At 44.6% G+C, this 16,279-nt stretch overlaps 1 protein-coding gene across 3 annotated transcripts in view; it reads right to left on the bottom strand.

The window, feature by feature from the left end:
* Nucleotides 1-782: 782 nt before the first annotated feature.
* LOC121584894 (oxysterol-binding protein 2) overlaps nucleotides 783-16,279 on the bottom strand; it is a 95,476-nt gene continuing 79,979 nt past the window's right edge. For 2 of the 3 annotated variants that reach the window (XM_041901114.1, XM_041901116.1), the window contains 12 exons: nucleotides 10,834-11,032; nucleotides 10,153-10,276; nucleotides 8,508-8,571; nucleotides 6,277-6,426; nucleotides 5,882-6,127; nucleotides 5,548-5,668; nucleotides 3,980-4,083; nucleotides 2,991-3,086; nucleotides 2,557-2,741; nucleotides 2,152-2,372; nucleotides 1,763-1,783; nucleotides 783-1,221 (listed from right to left, as the gene is read on the bottom strand). In XM_041901114.1, coding sequence (XP_041757048.1) covers nucleotides 1,079-1,221; nucleotides 1,763-1,783; nucleotides 2,152-2,372; nucleotides 2,557-2,741; nucleotides 2,991-3,086; nucleotides 3,980-4,083; nucleotides 5,548-5,668; nucleotides 5,882-6,127; nucleotides 6,277-6,426; nucleotides 8,508-8,571; nucleotides 10,153-10,276; nucleotides 10,834-11,032 — 1,674 coding nt within the window. In that variant the 3' untranslated portion in view covers nucleotides 783-1,078. The remainder of the gene's footprint in view (nucleotides 1,222-1,762; nucleotides 1,784-2,151; nucleotides 2,373-2,556; nucleotides 2,742-2,990; nucleotides 3,087-3,979; nucleotides 4,084-5,547; nucleotides 5,669-5,881; nucleotides 6,128-6,276; nucleotides 6,427-8,507; nucleotides 8,572-10,152; nucleotides 10,277-10,833; nucleotides 11,033-16,279) is intronic. The other variant, XM_041901115.2, reaches the window with a different exon arrangement.

Below are 16,279 nucleotides of genomic sequence, written 5' to 3'. Positions count from 1 at the left end.
CTATAGAAGTGTATGTGTTTCTATGGTTAAGCACCAAAGGACTGGGTGAGAGTGCAGTGCACAGGCTGGAGTCTCCTCAACATCACCACAGATGCGCATTAAGCTGTGGAAACCCACAAAGAAAAGTGCTTATTTACCTCAATAGATACAGCTTCAATTGCCAGTGTGGAAGTGGGACAGTGTTTGGAAGGTTTCACAATATACACAGTTTGTGTTTGGAAAAGCACTCTGGTTGTAATACCATGTTGGTTACGGTCTGAGCTCAGTATGGTTATATGCAGGTCTAAACCTGGTTATACAGTATGTAAGTCTAAACCTGCTTCTTCCTGCAATGGAGAAAAGTACAGAGGGAACTTAAGTTCTTTACCAGGCAGACATAGATGAAGAACTAATTCAAGCGTTGGAGTATGTGCCTACTGCCTACCTGCACATTCTCTATACCAGTTAATAAAATAGGGGTCAAAATAAATGTCCATCCTTTTAAAGTATACTGTCTTTGTCTGTCTGTGTGTGTGTCTGTGTGTGTGTCTGTGTCTCTGTGTCTGTGTCTCTGTGTGTGTGTCTCTGTGTCTGTGTCTCTGTGTCTCTGTGTGTGTGTCTCTGTGTGTGTGTCACAGAGGATGGACTTCATCTCATCCCAGTATACAGTGGAGGAGAGGAGAACTGATTTAGATGGGTTGCTGTTCAATCATTAATACCCCTAAAAAAATGATGTGCTGAACAGAGGAATAGTGCATTGTGGGTAGCGTGTGTGGAGCACCTGATTATTTTGGACATCTCTATTGGGTCCTTTTTCTATGGTATTCAATCTCTCCTCTCGCTCACACCCCATAGAGCTCAGTGCTATGTTGTCAGAGAGGATCTAGAGAAGGCCCCTTCTCTCCTTTGACTCTGTAAAAAAGATGAAGTGTGTGTGTACGTGGGGAGGTACACTGTATTGTGAGTGTGTGACACGTACACATTCGCACATAGAGGTCCACACCCAGACCCATACCCCTCTTCCTCCAGGGCCAGCGGTAGAGCAGTCTCATGGGCCTGGGTGAGTCCAGTGAGGGGGTAGGATGGGTGTGGTCGAGGCTTAGAAGATTTCAGTGCACATACTCCAGTCCTGACTGTCCTTAGCCTCCCAGTATCCACCCTTGTACACAAAGTTTGTCTCTCCAGTGATGGCGTTCGTCCTCTTGTGGAACCACTGTGGCTGGAAGCCCTCGTACTCCCGACCTGGGGGAAGAGACACAAGCGTCACTCATACAGTGGGCTCAGGGAGTTATTCTGTATGGCCTACTGTCAGGTCACTCCCACACATTACAGACACCTCTATGTCTGTTTCTCTGGCTCTGAAACAGTACAGCCATAGGAGGGCCAAGTCAAGGCTGAATGAAAGAGGCACATGGTAGCAGAAAAAAGACTGAGTGGCTTTTTCCTGGGTCATAGTCTGGAAGAGTGGGTACTAGGGAGTCAGTCAGCATGCAGACCCCATATAAAGGATCCCTTCCAGTTCCAGGTTGTCTTTATTGCAGTCATGCTGCACAGAGACAGACCTGGATGATCCAGACACGTTAAACATCTGGAGAAGTGTTTAACGTCTCTGTGCCACATGAATATGATATAGTAATCTCCTGAGATGTGCATTGTGATTGCAAAAAAGACAACCTGGAACGCTGCCATAAGCAGGCCACAAAGGGGAGGGTCAACACAAAAAAGATGGGGATGTGGGTGAGGGTGATGCACAACAGGGGGACACAAGGCAACCCCCACTCACCAGAGTCATCATAATCACACTCTGACCACCAACAGAGGGAGGAAAAGAGAGCCGCGTCATGGGTACATCAAAATACAGAGCACTGGACATTAACAATGTAACCAGGATGAGAAGTGTCTGCTCTGCTGTGTCCTCTCTCTACACTCTCCCCCTAGTAGCCTCCATTAGCTCTTCACTTTCAATCCTCATCTGTTCTCATCTGGCTCACTCCAGGTAATACTGTTCTTGTCATAGCATTTACATAAAGGTCAGGGGACGGGAGGAATAATTCAAAGTTATGGGACTTAATAAAGGCCTTTCTACAAATCACTCCACCCTGCTCCTTTCTCTCTATCAGTTGTTCTCTCTGTCAACTCTCCATTGCCTCTCCACCCTGCCCACTCTCTTACCGTCATCAAGTGCATCGGTGGCCTCTGCCTCTCTCCTCCTCCTCACAGCTCTCTGTTTCTCTTCTAGTCTCTGTTTCTCAGAGTTGGCCTCGTCCCATCTCCCCGCCTCCATCAGCCTCTGGTCCGGTCTCTGCCGGCTGTCCGTCAGCCCCACCCCATCCTCCGGCTCATTCAACGTCAGCGCCAGCGACGAGAAGAAGTACATGTTCTCAGCGTTATCCCTGACAGGGAGAGAGAGGGAGAGAGGAGGTGGGTGGGAGACAGAGGAGAGCAGTTAGGTTGCTCTATAATGTAGTAATCTTTGTTGTGTTGTTGTGTATGGTGCATCGTAGGATTAGTGTGTGATCTGTGTTATGTGCTGTAGTGTTTTACTGTGTGAGGCTGGGCAGGCTGGGCAGTGCTTACGGGAGAGGGTATTTCTTCCACAGTAGTTTGGGGGACAGGGTCTGGTAGACAGTCTTCTGCTTGCCCTCGGAGCCGCTGCCCCCTTTGCTGCTCTGGACGATCTTGGAGCTCTCGATCTTATCGTCCCACGTGCCAGACAGGATGTAGTGGGCCTGCCCTCCACTGTCTGACACCACCCCCGTTACCTGGACAACACAGACACACAGTGAGGAAATGTATCATTCCATTTGTAGAAATTAATACAATATCCCTCACTATAGTTAATTATTAACAACAATTTGAAAGAAGAGTCCATTCAAAAATGATATATTTGCTTTTATTATCCAGCAGGGGGCAGCACGCAACAATGTGACAGCCGAGCCTATGAGCTCATCATGCCACGGTCAGGTTTCAGCCAGGGCTGATTAGAGGTTTGTGATGGTGGTGACATGTACCTTGCGTGGGACTTCCCTGGAGAAATAGCTGTAGGGGGAGAACTTGAGCTGGCATGTCTCCTTGGTCCTGTGGTTGACTATCTCAATGTCCCCTGACTGCCCCGAGAGAGAGCGCGCGCGAGAGAGAGAGAGAGAGAGAGAGAGAGAGAGAGAGAGAGAGAGAGAGAGAGAGAGAGAGATAAGGGAGGATAGAATGGGATGGAAGAGAAAAGGAAAGAGGAGGATGGGATAGGAGAGAGACTTTCTAGTTAGCATCAATAGCAATCAGAAAACAACCGATGAGTCATCATCAGAAGGAGTTCAGAAGGAGAGATAGAACAAATAACATCTCAACATTCCACAGCTGTATCAGAACAGTGTCTTTACATTCATCCCCTCTCAGGGATGTATTGAGATTCTACTAGGAAGCTCTATATAATTGACACTAAGGTGTGCTTTAGGGACTGCTACTGAGAGGGTGTTTGTGAGTGTGCTATATTCTACCATATGCTAGCTAGAGTTGATTCCCTGGCCCCTGTCTTCCTCCTCCTCCTATTCCAGTGAGGGGCTGGTACAGAGCACAGAGTAGTACTACAGACAGATGATGTGACAGACCAACAGACAGTTACAGATGGCAATTGGGTCATCGTAGAGAGAGGGGAGGGTGTTATTGATGAAAGGGAGAGAAACCATCAGAGACCACAGGCTTATTCATGTGCTGTTCTGTTCTGTTGCGATTGAGCTCTGCCTCTACACAACACTCACTCCACCAGCCTGGATTACATTACAAACAGCTACAGGATGAAAATAGGAAACATTAGACGATAGATACCTCTTACGCATGGAGGGCTGACATACAGGAAACATGGATATTGACTGAATCAGACAGACACACAGGATCAGACAATGAGGACACAAGAGGAGACAGGAGGAGAGTAAGAGAGAGACATGGACAGGTAAGAACATGGGAGGAGGAGGGAGTAGAGCCATGATGTAGTTAGTAGACAAACCTGGTCAATCCACAGCTTGCCCACGATGATGTTGTGCACGGTAGAGGTTACCTTCCTCCAAACATAATGGTTCCCACTGGAGTGGAACTGCAGGTGAATGGCACCTGGGGAGAGAGGGGAAAGGCCAAAAAAGGAGAGAACATTGAGATATAATGGAGAGATGGAGTGGTGGGGATGAAATGCAGTCAGAGAAAGAGTGACAACACTTTTAGTGTTAGTACCATGGCATTACAATGTAACAAGGCAACATGTATTGTGGTTGATATTCTGGTTCTTATTTTGAGTCATTTATAAACAAGGTTAGTCCTACCTGCAGAGACTTGGCCTGATAACACAGGGGCTGAGAGAGCGAGGCAGGGACTCAAAGTCTGTTGTCACATATTACTTACTTTACTTACTTAAATCTCACTAGGATTACAATAAACATACAAGAGGATATTCTTTATAGTTCAAATGGATAGCACGGCTTCATGTTATGGGATATGTATCAATCAAATCTATGGGATCTATTAATCTCTCATTTATCAGGGCCTTAGAGACCCCTGGGTACAGCCTTCCCTATACACCCAGAGTTTATGTATCTGTCACAGGGGTCGTTAGATTCATTTTCACACTGGTCTCCATCTATGGCTTAGTGAGTGAGTAGGAGGGACTGGGAGGACAGAGGTGATGTTGAGGTTGCCTGGATTTCAGAGACCTGACCTACAGAGAGATCCTGGTGTTCCCACCTATAAACATGCATACAGTGACCTCTGTAGCATTTTTTCTTCTTTTGGCTCTATACTCCAAAGGTTTGGATTTGAAATCATATAATGACTATGAGGTTAGTGCAGACTGGCAGCTTTAATTTTAGGGTATTTCCATCCATGTCGGGTGAATAATGATGAGTGAGAAAGTTACAGACGCACAAATATCATACCTCTCACCATTACATTAACAGGGGAGGTTAGCGTTTTTTTTGGGGGGGGGGTATGATATTTGTGCGTCTGTACATTGTTCACTCATCATTATTCACGATTCATTCAGGATTATCTGTAATCATGGTAGCTTCCTCATTCATGTAGAAGTGTTTAGAAACATTCTATTATTATTTACAATAAAAGTGACTCCTAAATGACACACTACATTATTTACCATTCATTTCTATTGGGCACAAAATAATCTGAAACACAACCAAAACAAACAGCAAATGCATCCAACAAATGTGTAGAATCACAAGCTTGATGTAGTCATTGCATGCTAGGAATATGGGACCAAATACTTAACTGTTTACTACTTTAATACACATAAGTGAATTTGTCCCAATACTTTTGCTCCCCTAAAATGGGGGGACTATGTACAAAAAGTGCTGTGATTTCTAAACGACATGAATGAAAATACGCTCAAATTAAAGCTGAGAGTCTGCACTTTAACCTCACAGTAATTGTTTGATTTCAAATCCAAACTTTTGAAGTATAGAGCCAAAAGAATAATTATTATAAAGGGCACTGTACACAGTCATGAGACCTTTATTTGCATAGAGAGTGTGTTAACAGTGGTCAGTACATGGTGAATATTCAGCAACTCACCCAAAGGCATTATGGAGAGGTATTTGCCACGGAACTTGCTGGCTATGGTGATTTCCTGCCAGAGGGTCCAGCCTCGCTGAGAAATCACATGGTGAGATGCTGCTGGGGGGTGATGGCTCACCTACGGACGGGGGGTGAGGGGGGAGGGGGGGAAGAGGTTATTTACACGCTCAAAGGAAAATCACTGCTCTAGCTTATAGTATGTCAATGATGGGTACTTTTTGTGTATCATGGCTTGTATGTATTGTAGAGGCACTAAATTGAAGTATTTTCCTGTGTGTGCGAGTGTGTTTGTCTCAGTGTAATATTGTAATGTATCTGTCTCTGTGTGTACCTGCTCACACAGTGAGCGGTAGCCGAAGTCGTCCAGGCGGTCCAGCTCATAGGTCTCCCCCAGCAGGGGGTTGAAGGGTTTGGCTGTGCGGTGGACGGTGGTGGAGTAGGAGGACACAGAGAAGGCTGCCACCAGACACAGCTGCTCCAGGGAGCTCTCACAGCGCGCCGCCTTGTCCAGCAGCTCATGGTACTCCAGGTCCTCTGTCAGCCGCTGCAGCATGGACAGAGGCTCGTTGAAGTTTACCTGCAGACAAACAGTTTGCAATGGTTAGAGTTTTGTCATTGACTTGCACATTTCGGATGAGTCCCAATATGATGCCGCTCTCTCCACCTCTCATACACTCACACCCAGGCTCATTCTACTACATGGACACAAGCATGACAGGCACTCACAGGCATGGGGATCTTGGAGAGCTCCTTGCCAATGCAGTTCTTCATGATGCTCCACAGGTTAAGGGAGTAATTGGGCTTGTCTGGGATGTGGCTCCGCCTCCTTCTGAGGGGCTGCAGCTCCTTCCCTGTATCATTACAGCTAGGATACACCTGAGAGAGAGAGAGAGAGAGAGAGAGAGAGAGAGAGAAAAAGTATTTAGTCAGCCACCAATTGTGCAAGTTCTCCCACTTAAAAAGATGAGAGAGGCCTGTAATGTTCATCATAGGTACACGTCAACTATGACAGACAAATTGAGATTTTTTTTCTCCTGAAAATCACATTGTAGGATTTTTTATGAATTTATTTGCAAATTATGGTGGAAAATAAGTATTTGGTCACCTACAAACAAGCAAGATTTCTGGCTCTCACAGACCTGTAACTTCTTCTTTAAGAGGCTCCTCTGTCCTCCACTCGTTACTTGTATTAATGGCACCTGTTTGAACTTGTTATCAGTATAAAAGACACCTGTCCACAACCTCAAACAGTCACACTCCAAACTCCACTATGGCCAAGACCAAAGAGCTGTCAAAGGACACCAGAAACAAAATTGTAGACCTGCACCAGGCTGGGAAGACTGCATCTGCAATAGGTAAGCAGCTTGGTTTAAAGAAATCAACTGTGGGAGCAATTATTAGGAAATGGAAGACATACAAGACCACTGATAATCTCCCTCGATCTGGGGCTCCATGCAAGATCTCACCCCGTGGGGTCAAAATGATCACAAGAACGGTGAGCAAAAATCCCAGAACCACACGGGGGGACCTAGTGAATGACCTGGAGAGAGCTGCGACCAAAGTAACAAAGCCTACCATCAGTAACACACTACGCCGCCAGGGACTCAAATCCTGCAGTGCCAGACGTGTCCCCCTGCTTAAGCCAGTACATGTCCAGGCCCGTCTGAAGTTTGCTAGAGTGCATTTGGATGATCCAGAAGAGGATTGGGAGAATGTCATATGGTCAGATGAAACCAAAATAGAACTTTTTGGTAAAAACTCAACTCGTCGTGTTTGGAGGACAAAGAATGCTGAGTTGCATCCAAAGAACACCATACCTACTGTGAAGCATGGGGGTGGAAACATCATGCTTTGGGGCTGTTTTTCTGCAAAGGGACCAGGACGACTGATCCGTGTAAAGGAAAGAATGAATGGGGCCATGTATCGTGAGATTTTGAGTGAAAACCTCCTTCCATCAGCAAGGGCATTGAAGATGAAACGTGGCTGGGTCTTTCAGCATGACAATGATCCCAAACACACCGCCCGGGCAACGAAGGAGTGGCTTCGTAAGAAGCATTTCAAGGTCCTGGAGTGGCCTAGCCAGTCTCCAGATCTCAACCCCATAGAAAATCTTTGGAGGGAGTTGAAAGTCTGTGTTGCCCAGCGACAGCCCCAAAACATCACTGCTCTAGAGGAGATCTGCATGGAGGAATGGGCCAAAATACCAGCAACAGTGTGTGAAAACCTTGTGAAGACTTACAGAAAACGTTTGACCTGTGTCATTGCCAACAAAGGGTATATATCAAAGTATTGAGAAACTTTTGTTATTGACCAAATACTTATTTTCCACCATAATTTGCAAATAAATTCATTAAAAATCCTACAATTCTCATTTTGTCTGTCATAGTTGACGTGTACCTATGATGAAAATTACAGGCCTCTCATCTTTTTAAGTGGGAGAACTTGCACAATTGGTGGCTGACTAAATACATTTTTTCCCCCACTGTATATCTTAGCTTGTCAGGGACTCAGTGAGTCACCATCTGGAAGTAGAGGAAGAGAGGGAATAAGAGAGGAGAATGAGAGAGATAGAATTGGGAAAACAGATGTCTGACTGGTAATTAAAGATCCAGAGAAATGACGAGAGAGAGAGAGAAAGAGAGCCTGTGAGGGTATGTGTGTGGTCAAAGCATGCCAGTGTGTGTGTGTGTGTGTGTGTGTGTGTGTGTGTGTGTGTGTGTGTGTGTGTGTGTGTGTGTGTGTGTTTTTGTGTTTGAGAATGCAAAAAAACATGCCCAAGTTTGTAATGTGATATGCTATTTTCCTTAACAGGATGCTAGAAAACAGCAATTGGAGACAGGTTAAAAATAACTAAAAGAGCTTCACACACAGTGACAAAGGTGAATAGTATAAAGCCTAGTGTGTCGACAGGCATGTGGATCATTACTGAGAGCTGTTTGGAGGAAAGAGACACTCACATTTTCCTGGTTCCAGTCATTGGTCTGGCCTCCACTCGCTCCACTCAGGTTACTCTGAGAATGCCTGGAAGAGGGAGAAACGTCATCTTAATGCACGCACACACACACACACACACGCAGACACACACACCGAAACACACACAAAATAACCGAAACAGACGGGCGCAGGCAGCTAGACACAGATGGATGGCTCTATTCAGCACATGACTGGGTGTAACATCGGATTGGTCTCTGAGCTGTTCTGTTAGAGGTGGATAGATGTGTCTCAGCTGTTCTGTTAGAGGTGGATAGATGTGTCTCAGCTGTTCTGTTAGAGGTGGATAGATGTGTCTCAGCTGTTCTGTTAGAGGTGGATAGATGTGTCTCAGCTGTTCTGTTAGAGGTGGATAGATGTGTCTCAGCTGTTCTGTTAGAGGTGGATAGATGTGTCTCAGCTGTTCTGTTAGAGGTGGATAGATGTGTCTCTGAGCTGTTCTGTTAGAGGTGGATAGATGTGTCTCAGCTGTTCTATTAGAGGTGGATAGATGTGTCTCAGAGCTGTTCTGTTAGAGGTGGATAGATGTGTCTCAGCTGTTCTGTTAGAGGTGGATAGATGTGTCTCAGCTGTTCTGTTAGAGGTGGATAGATGTGTCTCTGAGCTGTTCTGTTAGAGGTGGATAGATGTGTCTCAGCTGTTCTATTAGAGGTGGATAGATGTGTCTCAGCTGTTCTATTAGAGGTGGATAGATGTGTCTCAGCTGTTCTATTAGAGGTGGATAGATGTGTCTCAGAGCTGTTCTGTTAGAGGTGGATAGATGTGTCTCTGAGCTGTTCTGTTAGAGGTGGATAGATGTGTCTCTGAGCTGTTCTGTTAGAGGTGGATAGATGTGTCTCTGAGTTGGAGAGGAGCAGCAGAATATGTATCTGGGAAATATAAACATTATATTATCCTCAAAGGGAAAGCAAGGAGTCCTATCAGGTGTATATACTGTCTCACCAGGTGTTCTGGTAAAATAGGGCAGCAAAAAACAACAAAGTTCTAAAACTGAGCCACATAAAAAGCCATAAGTATTTTGGAGATGAAAGAATAAGTCCAAAACAGAGAAGTGGCTGGGCAGTGGTTTATTCCCTAGTAGAGGAGCAGTAAGGGGAATGAGCTATCTTTTATCATAGAGACAACAACATCTTGAGCTGTTAATAGTGCCAGAGCCAGTCCAGTAAAGACAGACAGACATTCATTAAAAACAGACAGGAAAGGATGCGCGCATACAGACAACACTGCCAGCAGGTATGAGTCTGTGTGTGTGTGTGTGAGTGTGAGTGTGAGTGAGAGAGAGATTATGAGTACAGAGAGGGAAAGAGGTTCTGAAGTTTTACTGCTGGTGGTTTATTGAGTCGCTGATGGAAGGAATGTGTCATACACAGGCAATATGAGGTGTACAGTGTGGCTCTGGGCTTGACAGATGCTCTGGTGTAAACACTACAGAATCCATCAACAGGCACAATCAAGACATCACGTCTTTGTATTTATCACAGTCTATTCACACCGAATCAGTCTTATACTAAACTAATACCAAACTAAACATCCACGATCCATTGAGGTGGATGTGAAGAGCCAGCCATGGAGTGTCCTGTACAGGCCATAGGGTGAGACTGACTGACTGACCTGTGCTGTGTGTTCTCAGTGGCGGTCACTGTGATAAAGGCAGGGGAGTCCTCCATGGCGTCAAAGTACTCGGTCTCCTCATCTTCATCACTCGCCTCCCCTTTCTGCTGCCTCTCACTCCCTCCTGAGAGAGAGAACACACACACACACGCACGCGCAAACTAAAGCAATATGTAACACACACCCTGCTCTATACTGGTACAGCAGTAGTCACATGATTTGTAGAGGGGAAAGGAGGGTTGGGTAGCTAATCAAATACCTATGGAGATTAATAAGGAATAATTGTCTTTAATAAGTAACGTCCCTGTAGGCTAACTAAGTACTGAACTTGATTCCAGGCGAGAAGGGAGGGAAAAGTCCAACTTCAATACAACCTCAGACTGACAAATTATAATATATCCATTCCTGTGTGATACACAGCTTACTCTTTTACGCTAGAATGGCTATCACAAAGGAAAGGTGAGGAGTGATTGTGTCCATTTGAATACTACTCTCATAAGAAATGTATCTTCCAGTCTATTTCAGTCTAACCCTTAATTACAGAGACAATCTAATTTAAAACCATCTGAAATGGCTTTCATTTTCATATTTCGCCAAGATGTACTATTTCTCCAAATGAACAGAGTCCTGTTAGTCTAAGGACTAAGGGGCCATGCTAAGAGGCCAGACAGTGTGCCTTACCCTTCTCGGTGGTGGGGGCGCTGGGCGTGTTGGTGGACAGTGTGGGGGCCTCTCTCCAGGCTCTCTCCAGACTGTTGTGCTGCTTGGCTAGCTGCTCTATGGTCTCCTCCAGGTGGATACGCTGCTCTCTCTCATACTGCAGCGCCCGCTGCCATCTCCTGCTGTGGGTCTCCGCTAGGTCCAGGAAGTCCCGACATGCCTAATCATCACAACATAACACACATACACACATCAAACACTGATGTCAGACAGAAGATAAGAAGGAGTAGAGGCATGTAATCATGAAAGAGTCAAATATGCACAAGGATATTTCTCTAGTTCTTGTGGATTTGTAGATGTTTAGGGCTACCATGCCCTTTCTTGACTGGTTGAAGGAAATCAGTTATCCAATTAAGCTAATATTTGGTTTATCATAAAAATCATTGTAATCATGACTACTATCAGTATTTAGACCACTGTTAGCACAATCATCAACATCTTCACAATTACTTATATCTCGTTGCCGCTCTCATGAGTGTCAGCTGCTGTGTGCATATTAAATCATGTCTTAGGGGCAGGCTCTGAGTTTCCACACTATAGCATCAGAGAGGGAATGTTTATCCACATGCAAAACCCTCTAACAAAAAAGTGAACTCAGGGCAAGTCATAAAAGGTCTTCTGAGTTACGACTGTGGTCTTGGCATTATTGGTGAAACAGGGATCTTACTCTAGATCAAAAAATAGAAGTAGAATGTGTCAGCATTTTCCCCAACTACATCATGTCTGACCATGGAGTGTGTTGGGAGGTCAATGGGACACACACTGTGATAAGAAATCCGTGGAGAAAGCAGAAACATCAGTCCTGCAGGCTACCACTCTTTCCCCAAGTAAGTATCAGGGTGAATGGTCAAACAACCAGCTTAAACAGTATACCCTGACAAACCTGTCTATAATGTAAATCCATCCATGGACTTCCTAGTCCTCAAATCCACACAACCACTGAGTGCTCTGATCCTATGAGCACATCATTATGCAGTCAGTGCAGCATCCTGTTCAGCATTCAGCCATTAAAAACCTCTTTGGTCCCGGTGCCACAGGCCATTGGATAGCTAAAACCACTTGGCCATCGTTCTGGCTGTGGTGTGTAGCTGAGGGCCATGCGTGTCACAGAGCACAGATCATCTGTGTCCTCTCAGATCAGTGGGGTGCACAGATAGGACATATTGGCCTCAGACAGAGGGAACAGGGAGATGACAGGGTCCTATATATCCCCCCACTGAGCCTGTAGCTCAAAATAATAGAATATTTCACACCAACCCACTGCCATTCAGAATAGACATGCAGAACTATGAGAGCATTAACCTACATAGCCCTAATGGTGCTTTGGTAAAGCATTGAACACTATGAGATGGAGGTACACAGTATACATCTCAATATAACAGGGTGTTTATTTTGAAGTGCTGCATTGTACATCCAACCAATCGACATGTTACGAGTTTAGTTCTAACAGTATAGCCTAGCCTATCACATGAATAAATCAGAGCTGCAAGCTAGCCTAACTGACAAGCAACGAGCCATAGTCCCACGCCCTGTCCACAGGGTGTACTTGTACATCAAGCTGCCTCATGCTACAGAAATACAGTTGAAGTCGGAAGTTTACATGCACTTTAGCCAAATACATTTCAACTCAGTTTTTCACAATTCCTGACATTTAATCCTAGTAAAAATTCCCTGTCTTAGGTCAGTTAGGATCACCACTTTATTTTAAGAATGTGAAATGTCAGAATAATAGTAGAGAGAATGATTTATTTCAGCTTTTATTTATTTCATCACATTCCCAGTTTAAGTTTACAAGTTTACATACACTCAATTAGTATTTGGTAGCATTGCCTTTAAAAATTGTTTAACTTGGGTCAAACGTTTCAGGTAGCCTTCCACAAGCTTCCCAAAATAAGTTGGGTGAATTTTGGCCCATTCCTCCTGACAGAGCTGGTGTAACTGAGTCAGGTTTGTAGGCCTCCTTGCTCGCACACGCTTTTTCAGTTCTGCCCCCATATTTTCTATAGGATTGAGGTCAGGGGTTTGTGATGGCCACTCCAATACCTTGACTTTGTTGTCCTTAAGCCATTTTGGCACAACTTTGGAAGTATGCTTGGGGTCATTGTCCATTTGGAAGACCCATTTGCGACCAAGCTTTAACTTCCTGACTGATGTCTTGAGATGTTGCGTCAATATATCCACATACTTTTCCTTCCTCATGATGCCATCTATTTTGTGAAGTGCACCAGTCCCTCCTGCAGCAAAGCACCCCCACAGCATGATGCTGCCACCCCTGTGCTTCACGGTTGGGATGGTGTTCTTCGGCTTGCAAGCAACCCCCTTTTTCCTCCAAACATAACGATGGTCATTATGGCCAAACAGTTCTATTTTTGTTTCATCAGACCAGAGGACATTTCTCCAAAAAGTACAATCTTTGTCCCCATGTGCAGCTGCAAACCGTAGGTCTGGCTTTTTTATGGCAGTTTTGGAGCAGTGGCTTCTTCCTTGCTGAGCGGTCTTTCAGGTTATGTCGATATAGGACTCGTTTTACTGTGGATATAGATACTTTTGTACCCGTTTCCTCCAGCATCTTCACAAGGTCCTTTGCTGTTGTTCTGGGATTGATTTGCACTTTTCGCACCAATGTACGTTCACCTCTAGGAGACAGAATGCGTCTCCTTCCTGAGCGGTATGATGGCTGCGTGGTCCCATGGTGTTTATAGTTGCGTACTATTGTTTGTACAGATGAACATGGTACCTTCAGGCGTTTGGAAATTGTTCCCAAGGATGAACCAGACTTGTGGAGATCTACAAATGTTTTTCTGAGGTCTTGGCTGATTTCTTTTGATTTTCCCATGATGTCAAGCAATGAGGCACTGAGTTTGAAGGTAGGCCTTGAAATACATCCACAGGTACACCTCCAATTGACTCAAATGAAGTCAATTAGCCTATCCGAAGCTTCTAAAGCCATGACATCATTTCCTGGAATTTTCCAAGCTGTTTAAAGGCACAGTCAACTTAGTGTATGTAAACTTCTGACTCACTGGAATTGTGATACAGTGAATTATAAGTGAAATAATCTGTCTGTAAAGAATTGTTGGAAAAATTACTTGTGTCATGCACAAAGTAGATGTCCTAACCGACTTGCCAAAACTATAGTTTGTTAACAAGAAATTTGTGGAGTGGTTGAAAAACGAGTTTTAATGACTCCAACCTAAGTGTATGTAAACGTCCAACTTCAACTGTAGGTCTCCTGCCTTACAGGCTGTTCTGGTTCGGACTAGGCTACTTACATCTCTGCTGATGACCTGACACCAAAACCAGAAGTATAAACTCAAATCCCAAAGTGTTTCAGTGATTTCACAATTCACAGCCAAATGATAAGCAGGGTTAACCTATTTGTAACTAAATAACAGCCGCTTACCTTCAGCAGTCAAGTATGAAGTGTCCTGATTGCAGTGGTTTTACTTCTCAGACTGAAAGTGCATCATGTGACGGAGCTACTAACTTCCTTCTGCTTCTCAGGCACATGAAACTACATATCAACTTCAACCCAACTTTGGTTCCACATTTTTTCTGCTGAATACATTATTTCAACAGCCTCCTGCATATAACTTCCGGTTGGGGAATATCATGTCTCAGTGAATAGAATAATGATTCAACATGAAAATCAAGCAGGTTTAACATATTTTAGTCAGTGCTGAATTAAATGTCCTGGTTCACTTTACAGAATGAGCATTTTCCGTGGAGGTTTCATTTGGCTAGATAACATTAAATGGAAAGGGGAACACAATGCAAACTTGTGTGTGCAAATCTATGCACGCACGCAAGCACACAAGCACTCAAACATTTGTGCCGCCTCACTGATCACAGCAGTCACACCAATGCACAGGCCTCCCCACTGGCACAAAACACGTGAGGAGTTACAGTGGGGGAAAAAAGTATTTAGTCAGCCACCAATTGTGCAAGTTCTCCCACTTAAAAAGATGAGAGAGGCCTGTAATTTTCATCACAGGTACACGTCAACTATGACAGACAAATTGAGAAAAAAGAATCCAGAAAATCACATTGTAGGATTTTTAATGAATTTATTTGCAAATTATGGTGGAAAATAAGTATTTGGTCACCTACAAACAAGCAAGATTTCTGGCTCTCACAGACCAGTAACAACTTCTTTAAGAGGCTCCTCTGTCCTCCACTCGTTACCTGTATTAATGGCACCTGTTTGAACTTGTTATCAGTATAAAAGACACCTGTCCACAACCTCAAACAGTCACACTCCAAACTCCACTATGGCCAAGACCAAAGAGCTGTCAAAGGACACCAGAAACAAAATTGTAGACCTGCACCAGGCTGGGAAGACTGAATCTGCAATAGGTAAGCAGCTTGGTTTGAAGAAATCAACTGTGGGAGCAATTATTAGGAAATGGAAGACATACAAGACCACTGATAATCTCCCTCGATCTGGGGCTCCACGCAAGATCTCACCCCGTGGGGTCAAAATGATCACAAGAACGGTGAGCAAAAATCCCAGAACCACACGGGGGGACCTAGTGAATGACCTGCAGAGAGCTGGGACCAAAGTAACAAAGCCTACCATCAGTAACACACTACGCCGCCAGGGACTCAAATCCTGCAGTGCCAGACGTGTCCCCCTGCTTAAGCCAGTACATGTCCAGGCCCGTCTGAAGTTTGCTAGAGTGCATTTGGATGATCCAGAAGAGGATTGGGAGAATGTCATATGGTCAGATGAAACCAAAATAGAACTTTTTGGGAAAAACTCAACTCGTCGTGTTTGGAGGACAAAGAATGCTGAGTTGCATCCAAAGAACACCATACCTACTGTGAAGCATGGGGGTGGAAACATCATGCTTTGGGGCTGTTTTTCTGCAAAGGGACCAGGACGACTGATCCATGTAAAGGAAAGAATGAATGGGGCCATGTATCGTGAGTGAAAACCTCCTTCCATCAGCAAGGGCATTGAAGATGAAACATGGCTGGGTCTTTCAGCATGACAATGATCCCAAACACACCGCCCGAGCAACGAAGGAGTGGCTTCGTAAGAAGCATTTCAAGGTCCTGGAGTGGCCTAGCCAGTCTCCAGATCTCAACCCCATAGAAAATCTTTGGAGGGAGTTGAAAGTCCGTGTTGCCCAGCGACAGCCCCAAAACATCACTGCTCTAGAGGAGATCTGCATGGAGGAATGGGCCAAAATACCAGCAACAGTGTGTGAAAACCTTGTGAAGACTTACAGAAAACGTTTGACCTGTGTCATTGCCAACAAAGGGTATATAACAAAGTATTGAGAAACTTTTGTTATTGACCAAATACTTATTTTCCACCATAATTTGCAAATAAATTCATTAAAAATCCTACAATGTGATTTTCTGGATTTTTTTTCCTCATTTTGTCTGTCATAGTTGACTT

This window comes from Coregonus clupeaformis, chromosome 16 (genome assembly GCF_020615455.1).
Source record: "Coregonus clupeaformis isolate EN_2021a chromosome 16, ASM2061545v1, whole genome shotgun sequence".
In the NCBI taxonomy this organism is placed as follows: Eukaryota; Metazoa; Chordata; class Actinopteri; order Salmoniformes; family Salmonidae; genus Coregonus; species Coregonus clupeaformis.
The sequence above is the reverse complement of the archived record's forward strand: the minus strand, read 5'-3'. Positions and strand labels throughout refer to the sequence as shown.